The following is a 10,374-nucleotide window of genomic DNA, read 5'->3' as shown; positions in this document are numbered from 1 at the left end:
AATGTGATTGTTTTCTTAAAATCTCGCCAGACCTTTTCTTTTTTCTTGACCTGGCTCTACTAAAAGACTCGGGCACGGCAAAAAGTCAAGAAATCAAAGGATTTGGATCGAGTCCGGCAAAAGTCGGACTCGCTCCAGCACTAGTTACAGCGATTACGGTCTTCAATTTTTCTTTTGCTCAAAATCACACAACTAATGTGGATTTTTAAGCCACATTTATCGCTTAGCAAAGGTCGGTCGAGCTACGTAGCTCTGAATAGAAATCATATTTTTGTAACATTTTGCCCCTCGTTTCATGACTGACCAAGGAATCAATGAGATTCCAGAACTCTATTAGGTCAATAGATAAGAATATTAGCGAGGTTAAAATTACTTGTGCTAAGATTTGTCCTTACCAGGGCACACTTTCTAATTGCAAAAGTTGAAGAATTTAATTTTCTACATAAAAGCAATTGACCAACTTCAGTCGAGATCTCGAAGCATGATGTTCATAATTGGATTGAATGAACTTGTACATATATACATACAAAAGAACTAATTTACTCGTTTTGCTTATTTTAATTAACATTTAAGTTTCAAACCTTTTAGTCCTTCGAATGGTGGCTGGACGACATGTACATGAATGTGGATTTGCCCTTGCCGATCAATTCCAACCCAGGTCTGGTTCTTCCCAAGCAAACCTTTGAATCTGATGAGGATCGATTGGTGTACATGGCTAAACTGACCAAAGGTCTTCTTGACTTCAAAGAGACGATCGAAAAGTGAGCATATTCACATAAATCAGACGCATGGATGTAGTAGAATATTAGAGCGCGAATTTGGAATCCTTTTAGTTTACAAAAAGGAAAAGGCTTGTGTAAGATTTTGAGAAACGGATTTCCTTGCTTTGTCATTGCAGATGCGTTGCAAAGTCTTTTAAACTAAGGATTTGGAATACGATTTAGTTCAAGAAGTCCCTGCTTAACTCGAACAAGGGCATATGTTTTTTGTCTGAAAGCTACAGATTCTTTCAAAGGGATTCGAAAGCGATACCGACCTATCTGTAGATTTCATCGTACGCCATGCCACGAACTTCTAGAAAGTGTGGACTGTGAATGAGCTTCCCGCCAAATGAGCCTCCTCTTGGTCTCGCCATTTACTTTTCGAATAAAAGTAATCACATAAGAAACGTAGATCCTTTAAATTAAAAGCAGGTTATTTTTACATCATTTACCTGTAAAGTGGCTGATCTCCAAGTTGTATTGTCAAAAGCTTATTTAGCTGACCAGCAGCAGGCCGAAAATTCGAATTTCATACAGTGTTTACAACTTAGCTTTGGACATATTTCATGAGTTTCCTAAGCGTAGCTTTGGGCTCAAGTTTACCTATTCAACAAGATCTTATGGTCGTATGATTTGCTTACTTGGAATAAAGTGACCAATTTAAGAAATAAGAAATTTTTGCTTCCGCTCTCAGTCCACATCTCTAGAAGTCCGCCCGTGGCTATGGCTGTGGCCTGCATTGACTGTTGTCTTTATTTCAATCTGAGGGCAACATATTATTTTCCACTTTGGATTCGCTCGTTTCCAAAATCGCTCTCATACATTCTGAATTCGAAATATTCATAAATTTTAAAATATTGCACATTTTTCGAATGAAAGTCACTACTTGTGTTCCGACCTTCTTCATTTGCCATCATTTCGTTAAACATGAACGATCACTGTCCTAGAAGATAATTTCTCCTTCCTAAAAACCTCGAGGTTTGTTTGGCCACATGCATATTTGTATTGGTGGAAGAGAAAAAGTGGAGAGTGTTGAATTGTAAAAAGTGTTCCGTTGTATGAGCCATGAACGCTTTAGACTCCCATACTGTATATGCTAGGGGTCTTTGTATGGACACATTCAACTTTAAAGTGTTCAGAGGCGTTTGGAAAAAATAACAGCAGGGCAAGAATTGGCTAGACAAATTGAGTACATCATAGTACGATTCCTCCTCTTTAGTCGATGAAGTAAGATACGTGGATGATTAAAGATTTACCGCATGCACAGGCGTTTTGGTCTCTCCATAGTTACTTAGGTTTCTATGGTCACTACACAGTGGCAATCATATGCAATGTGTATGCTTCGTATTGTATGTTTCAGAGACGCTATCAAACCTGACTTTGTGGCTTCCAAGAAAGATGGTACAAAGCAAGGCTTGTGCATGAATCAGTACAAGCGAATATTTAGTTGCTACCGACGATCGAATCTGGCCAAAGATTCACAACTGGATCTGGATGGGACCCAATCTAAGGACAAGGAACTGATTGCCGTTCTTGTTCGAAGTCAAGTATGATCCATGACGCTCCTTATGTACACAGTTTTATTTTCGAGTATTTTTTCGAAGAAGGCAATTTCTTTTCGAAGATAATTACAATTAGATAAACAATTCAAACTTACAACGCCAGCAAAATGAGTACACTACAATGAGGTAGTAAAACACTGATGTACATAAACAGAACAGGAAGATCATAATCTTTCATGCTTAAACCAATAGCTACTGAACATGATTCAGCCCCGCCGCAAAAGATGCTGAAAGTCAGTATACTTATGTCTCCGGACCTCCCAAAAGTGCAGAGGTTGCGTGAGGGGTTTGTTTCTTGGTCCTGATTTGAAAAGCGTGCTAGAATCTACATTAGGTTTATTATACCAATATAATCAGTACTTTTGCCCTAGACCATTATTGATACTTTATGAAGCTTTATTTTTTTCCGGCAAGATCTATGTCGCTTTCCAGGTATCATTTTTCATAACATTAAACCACGGTGTGTATCTCCATTGAACATATTTTCATTTGCGCCTTTGGCAATTTCAAATTGCATTGCTTGCATATCACTACTAAGCGCTAAAGCTACCACAAAAATACTTTTAACGCTCGCTAAACAATTTAGCCAATTTCAAATTTGAGCTTGGACAACAAACTGTATTGTAGATCTATCTAATGCCAGTGAAGAAGGATGGGATTTGGTTGGACACCGAAGAGATCTTCCAGGGTCTCTGGACAATCACTCAGGGTGCCCAAACTGCGCCCGACATTGAGATGCATGAACGAGTTCCCGTTTTGACGTCCCAAAATCGGCGAAAATGGGGCGAGGCTAGAGCTCATCTCGTTGAAGGTAAGATAACAAGAGCAAACCTTTTGATGTTTCTGTTTCATTTTAATGACTCATTCCTTATATCCACTGAAAAGGTGTTTGAGAACTAAATATATGCCCACATACCAAATGGGTTTTGATTTTGAGTCAAGTGTTTTGATTTATTGATTTTTGTTTTGCGCTTTCTCGTTCAGAAAGCGGAGTATGTCGCTTGTACTTTTATTAGATTTACTGAAACTTTCAACCACCTTTCTGATGAAATTAGCAGACTAATCCTAATCAGATTTTTGCATACGTAAAGTAGCTTAATCAAATTGTTTCAAATATTACCGCCAATTTCACTCTTGGTGGTTACAAATTATGTTGTTATCATAAGATCTTCAAAAGCGTAAAATATTACTACTTGTGAATTTCTTGAACCAAAACGAACAGATTTTGCCCTGCCTTGTTCGTCGAGATTTGCGCTTGTTAGCACTACGCGTCAAGAATCATACGGCAAATTAGACTTGCTGATACTCTGCATTCTCTTTGAATTGCCAAACCCCGTACTGGTGAGCCACGTTATGAAGCGAATCTTCTCTCAAATGAAACCCTTCCCTTCCGCATTTAAAAAAGAGTGCCAACTGTAGGCTCAGACAAGTTTTCGACAACAACTATTCGACAAAATGTCATTTATTATTGTGAATGGCCAAGACTTGTGATTCATCATATTAACTATTGGATGCTCTAGAAATTCAATCAGTTATCGTTTTAATTGAAATATAGCAACATATTATTGATTGCGCAATCAGAATTTGAATGATCATGAAAATCGTAGTTAGTCGTTCAATTATACTCTGAAAATAAATTTCTGACAAATCCAAATTTTTACTGTCTCTTTTTATGTTTAACATACTTAAAAGAAATGCCACAGATCTCATGTAGTAAGTCCAATCCTAATCATAAATGTCTTAACCATTAGATTTAGGATGGATGCGTCAAGAGTCTTTGCTGGAATACGACAGTACATATCACTCAGTTTTAAAAGTGAATATTCTGTCTCTTTTTTTTGTTGGTTTCGTTTTTCACGGGCTTTTCTAGCCGGTACAGGGAATGTAATCCCCAGTACCATTGTCTATTTATCACCTTTCAATCTTTATATGATATTTGGTCCACCAACGAATTTGAGTTGGCAGACCGTTGGCAGTGTGTTATCAAAACTGACTCAACTCTGTGAACGCGTTATTGGGATGAGTAGCTTTTTATCATAAAGTCAAAAAATCACCTTAGAATTGGGTATATCAAATCTAAAAAAAGTCAATTGCTATTATTCTCCAACTCTGTTTGGCATGTCTCTCTGGCATAATTGAAAACAAAAAAAAACCATTGACAATATTGACAATAACATTAATTAGTTTGGAATCAGAGTGAGCGACATCCGATCATTCAATAGATCTGTCCTTTGTACTGATATAGTAGTATGACAATTTCTAGACGGAGGTAACAAGGCCGTTTTGGAAGAGCTCGAAACCTGCTTATTCCTCGTGTGTCTTGACGAGGATACTCAAAATCCAACAGATCCCGAACGGAGTTTCCATTCCCGATTCCGTCAAATGCTCAGTGGGAACGGACCCTTCTTGAACGGGACCAATCGGTGGTTTGATAAAACCATGCAGGTGCCCTCTTTTGAGCTACTTTTCGTTCAGGTTCAGCTCAAAGCAATGATCTTTGTATTGTAGCTGATCGCCTCTCCGGATGGCAACGTCGGCATGTGTTATGAGCACTCCGTGGCTGAAGGTGTTGCCGTGGTCAATGTCATTGAGGATGTAGTCCTGGGCATCCAAGCCGATGGGAACACATTTCCTGCTCCCCAGAAGTCATTGACTTTCGAAGAGTTGGGGATCACTCAAGTGATGTGGAACGTAGATCTAATCACGTCAAACAGTATTGTGGAGGCCATTCGAGATTTCAAGAGGTAAACTTAAGAAAGAGAAAGAATTCAATTCTCATCTGAAAATGAAGCGCCCAAGAATAATTTGAAATGATTTTGATCACGATGTAAATGGTTAATGGTCAAATGTCATCTGAACCAAAGCAGACTCAAAAAAGTGTCACAAAAAATGTATATAATTGTTGCCAAAGCTCATGGCATGGGAAAAATCAGGATAAGTTAGAGTTTTCAAAACTGCAATGTTGCATTCATCTTTGATGTTAATGTTGGTTGCCGGATGGCTTCACTTGTTTGCGTCTCGATTTATTTCAAGCGTATTTTTCTGTACCATTTTTCAAGCCAATTCAAAGCCAACGTCATGACAAACATATCTCAGTCCCCATTGATTTCATTCATTCTGAGCAAAGTTGGGGCCCTGAGTGTGTGGCCAGTAGAGCTTGTGCTGAAATGCTACACGAATATGCAAGAATAGAATAACCCTCTGAGACGGGGATGAGTCAAGATAGTGTCGATCTATTCCAGTGGTGGTCGACTCCCTCTGTTACGTTATCGGTTTCCTGAAATGTAGTAATTAACCGGCTCTTAGCTTTCAACCCAGATTGGTCTCATTTTCCTTTGATCAACAGATTGGATGACAACGCAGATCTGGAGATTTTCACGTTTGACGGTTTCGGGAAAGACCAGATCAAGTCTTTCCGCTGCAGTCCCGATGCATTCTGCCAAATGGTTCTACAATTAACCTACTTCAAGTGAGCATTTCCAAGCAATATGGGCAAACTGACTGGCCACTTTTTTGCCCCCCTCATGATCCGATATGTAATGACCAATGAGTAATGAGTCCGGGTCTCTTTTGTCCGTTTCTTAGGATCTATGGCAAGCTCTGTTTCTCCTACGAGAGTGCATCCACCCGGAGATTCCTCCATGGACGGGTGGATAACATCCGATCCTCTCATCCGGAAGCCTTGGAATGGGCCAAGGCCATGTTGGATGAGACAGCAGAGCCCATGGCTAGATTGGATCTCTTCAAAAGAGCCATGAATAAACAAACCAAGATCATGAGCGAGAACATCACCGGAGAGGGTCTGGACATCCCAATGTTGGGCATTCGAGAGGCTTGCAAGATCCTGAGACCCGCCCAGGAGCTGCCACTCTTCGTGGACGAGAGCTACTCACGATCAGTCTTGTTTCAGCTCTCAACCAGCCAGGTTAGAATTCGATGTTTATATTTACGAGGGGCAAATCAACATAAGCTGAGCTTGGAACGTTTTTCCTAGGTAACCACCACTAAATTGGACGATACCTTCATGGGCTATGGAGCCGTTGTTCCTGATGGATATGGAGTGTCCTACAACTTGTTGGAGGACAAAATCATCTTCTGTATCTCGTCATTCTATATGGCCATGGATACGGACTCTCGACTCTTTGCCAGACATCTTACTCAGAGCCTGTTAGACTTGAAGCAAATGTTCCAGAAATGAGCATCAAAGATATTAACCAACATATCGTAGCCATAGTGCAACTGAGAGTTCCAAAATACTTCATAGATCTGAGATAGTAAATTGTTAATTTGTGGCTGCCAGCAAAGCTTTATCAAATATAGTCATTTATTGTTCCCAAAGTCAATAACTTATTTCCTCGTTTGAAGTATGAAATGATAGAATTCATAACATCAAAGTCGGGTGCTAGATTGGTTGTCAACATGTGGGTTCGTATTTAGCATCTGGAGGTCTTAAACATCTCTCCTGAATATCTTGTAAAGGCAAAGCTAAGAGAATCGCCAGAAATGTGCTTGAACTGCCCTCGCAATCTGATAGTTGGTGTTTAATCCAACCCCCGTCGTTCAAGTCACCGCAGATCCACAGTTGCATCAAAGAGACCACCAGTTTTGGCAAATGAATAAACAAAGCCACCAGAAAGGTGCATCAATCTAGAGCCTCGACAGGCTTTGCAAGCCTTACGTACTTCAACGTTATTGGACACTAGATCTACTGCAGTTATTAATCACATCCATGCTATTTTCTCATTTCGAAGCCCCACAAGCCATTTTCATGAACAAATTGGAAATGGTTGTCATTAGGCTGTGTACTACTCCCTACTGAGGGTGGCTGGTGTCCTGGGGGATGATAGGGCAATTCTTGTTAAACATTTGTTCTTGATTGTCTTTGGCGAATTCCTCGGAAAAAAACGGGAAGGGGGTAATTAGCAATGACAAGGGCTGTAATCACACTGGCCTTCTTGCATGAATTCGTTAATGACACTGAGTTTGCATACTGTACTGCTTACTCGTACTCCTTTCCTTACTGATCAATTATGGACAAAGAGAGGGGAAAAAATCCCGTCAACATCAAAGAGTTGGAAAGAGGAAAGTTTCCATACAAGATCTTTAGATTAATTTGTTGACTGGGCATATTCATTCAGGTTTTCGCCTGACTTAAAGGTTCTACATTTCTTACAGTTAAAGAAAAACTAGAGCATCTTCACACATATTTTGGAGGTGCTTTGATTTTTATATTCTTGCCGAATTGATAATTGATCGGTCCCACCAAATGGTAAAGAGGGAAACTATTCTACTTTTAGTATTTTTGGGGAAAATGATTATATCCACCTATTTACTCAATGTCGTGCTTGTTGTATTTTGGTCTCTCAAAAATGATAAACCTAAGTCAAATAGACGAAACTGGCACGTCAGTCATTTGATCCAATAAGGTAACTCAGTAAGTAGTGCGACTCGAATAAAGTCTACTCTAGATTTATCAACTCTATGGACTCGACCGAGTGCACTGTAAGAATGATCTGGCAAAAATCCCGAACCATCCATAGTAATGAGCCCTTGTGGTTGGCCAAAAGCAATCCATGGGTGTGAGAAAGAAACAGATATAGAGTTTCATACCATTTTCACAAGTTTCACCCCCTCACATGTGATCTCTTTTTCCACAAAGAGAGAGAGAGAGAAGAAGGAAGCGCTCTAAATCTCTCGCATAACATGTATGTAATGGACCATTTTTTGAGTGATTCTTCACAGCTCACTTCATTTTCCCATATAGTTCGGATATACTCGGTCTTGTTTCTCAAGTTTCTCACCGAATTCTCGTCAAGAATTAAACAGATACCAAAAAGACAAAACAATCCTAACTAAATATTTATCGCTCCCGTTCATTCATTTGTCAGGCGGCCATGAGCATTCATTTTTTCATTATCATCATGGCATAACCAGCCGGAGAAATCGTCCATATTCTGCCATTTGGGGTCCTAATCTGACTTTGATTGGATCATTGGCTCAAATAAAGGTACGGCATAATGAGGTGGAAAAAAACGCTGGTCGGACCATTTAGCGGAGAAAGAATCGCTTACTCGTTGATCGTTGTCGACATTGCTGATGATGAAGTAGGAATTAAGTGCCAGCGAGCCAACCAAGTGGACACACAAAGTTTGCTTTTGAGTCCAAGCAACACCTGACTCCCATTAGGCTCGCTCAGTTCAAAGCCGATACTGGAACCAGGGGGAGCGCACTCTTTGCCAGGAAGAGGAGAGGGCGAAAACCTAGGGAAGAGGGCAGCACTAGCTCAGCTTATCTTTAATTTTCCTGGCTTAGTCAAAGATGCGCCCTAAAGGACCTGAATTGATGCATAACGATTGATTTCTGCTAACCTCTCCCTCCATGAATTCATATTTTTTCCCCTTTAAGCATGAATTACGGTGTTACTTTTCAATTGTTGGAAATGACTTCAGTTTCAATTTCAATTTCAATCTCAGTTAGGATTAAAACTCTAAATCTTTACCTCCATCTATGGGTGGGTATTCTAGAATACTCGTGACAAATACTTACAGAATCAACAACGAGATCTTTTGACGATCTCCATTCCCCTATAATGTATCGTGTCAAACGTGGCAGAAGCACCCCCCTGGTGGGAATTGTGTTCGGAGCTGAGCAAAATAAATGTCGATTCATTGTGTCCAAGCGTTCATTGAAACACATCTGAACCTCGATCACATCCATTTTAAATACACCTCATGAGTATATTTGTCCATTTCATAACTGTCTCCCACCGAATGTACATTCGGACTGCAAACATGTGTGACCAAAACCTGGTTTTCCTTGTTCTCCAAACTTCATTCTGCGACGATAAAATTTCACTCTCTTAATTAGAATGTGTCGTGGAATTTTGACTTTCAAAGCGGGGTATTCAATTTTGGGGCGGAATGACGAGGAACTTTAGGGTGGAAAGAAGGGGGCGTTCTCGTACGTTGACACTTCCATCGAGAGGACCATCCAGATCCCACCTCTAAGTAGACCACCGCAAAATACCAATACCAGAACTACCGTGGTGATCCAGCCGATCGATGGATAGATAGATGGATATCGAAGAGGAGGATGGCGGAAAAGTTTCGCTACCATATGGCACCAACCAGCCGACCGACCAACCAACCAACCAACCAACTAACCAACCAACGACCCACCGAACGACCGGTGATAGAAAATGTGGAGAAAAAAAATGACCAACGACGAACACGGGGAAAGAGGACGACTCTTTCGTGAGTTATGCGTGATTGTAGAAACCCTGAGGATGAGAAGCGACATTGTGAGATATGCTTTGACAATTTTTTTGAAAGTGTGAAAATATCAATTCTTAAGCAGACTAGCCACTTGTTTTGAGAAATTTTGAGAACGGTTAGTGCTGTGAATTATAAAAAAAATGAAATATATATATTTTATTCGAAGATTTGATTTTTTTGGAGTTACAGCAAATTCACACAAGTCTTATTGGACTGAAAAGAAAAAAGAGTTGAAATAGGAAAAAAGGCGATGCTTAAAGAAATCATTTCGTAAGTAGAGAAATATGCTTTTGGATTCTCGCCACGTTTCGTTTTTGTTTTCTTGGATAGAAGGTTAACTGACCTATGTTGTGTCAAGGTATAAGATCTCGCAATTAGCAAAGAAAACCCTCATTGAATCTAACGAGAAAATCATGTGTCACTTGAATGCATTTGGAACTCTAGTCAACTTGGCACTTTCGTGGAAAGCTTGCGTGTTCACTTCTATTAAGATCGTCCATGCTCAAACCCCGTTTAAATCCGGCGAAAACATACAGTGTTGGCGATCACTTTACAAATTGATATTTTGAGAACCAGACTGCTCATTGGCTTTCATCCATAATGGTCGTTCTTTCCCTTCAAAGTGATCCGTTTTCAATTCTCTTTCAAAGAGGGAGAGATGAAAACCCTCAGCCATAGAGACAATGAGTCCTAATGAGAGCTTGGCGTTGTCTTACATTAACTGCTAGATCTTCCATGGTATTTGAATTACAATTAACGCCGTAACAATGGACCGAC

General features: G+C 40.0%; 1 protein-coding gene across 1 annotated transcript in view; it reads left to right on the top strand.

The window, feature by feature from the left end:
• The window catches only part of LOC131891947 (vesicular acetylcholine transporter-like), an 11,812-nt gene extending 5,151 nt beyond the window's left edge, over window positions 1-6,661 (top strand). The window contains exons 3-10 of the mRNA XM_059241651.1: window positions 589-761; window positions 2,122-2,308; window positions 2,951-3,134; window positions 4,587-4,768; window positions 4,832-5,067; window positions 5,670-5,792; window positions 5,909-6,248; window positions 6,318-6,661. Coding sequence (XP_059097634.1) covers window positions 589-761; window positions 2,122-2,308; window positions 2,951-3,134; window positions 4,587-4,768; window positions 4,832-5,067; window positions 5,670-5,792; window positions 5,909-6,248; window positions 6,318-6,521 — 1,629 coding nt within the window. The 3' untranslated portion in view covers window positions 6,522-6,661. The remainder of the gene's footprint in view (window positions 1-588; window positions 762-2,121; window positions 2,309-2,950; window positions 3,135-4,586; window positions 4,769-4,831; window positions 5,068-5,669; window positions 5,793-5,908; window positions 6,249-6,317) is intronic.
• Window positions 6,662-10,374: the final 3,713 nt, after the last annotated feature.

This window comes from Tigriopus californicus, chromosome 12, assembly GCF_007210705.1.
Source record: "Tigriopus californicus strain San Diego chromosome 12, Tcal_SD_v2.1, whole genome shotgun sequence".
Lineage (NCBI taxonomy): Eukaryota > Metazoa > Arthropoda > Copepoda > Harpacticoida > Harpacticidae > Tigriopus > Tigriopus californicus.
Note: the sequence above shows the minus strand (reverse complement) of the source record. Positions and strands in the feature narration are given on the sequence as shown.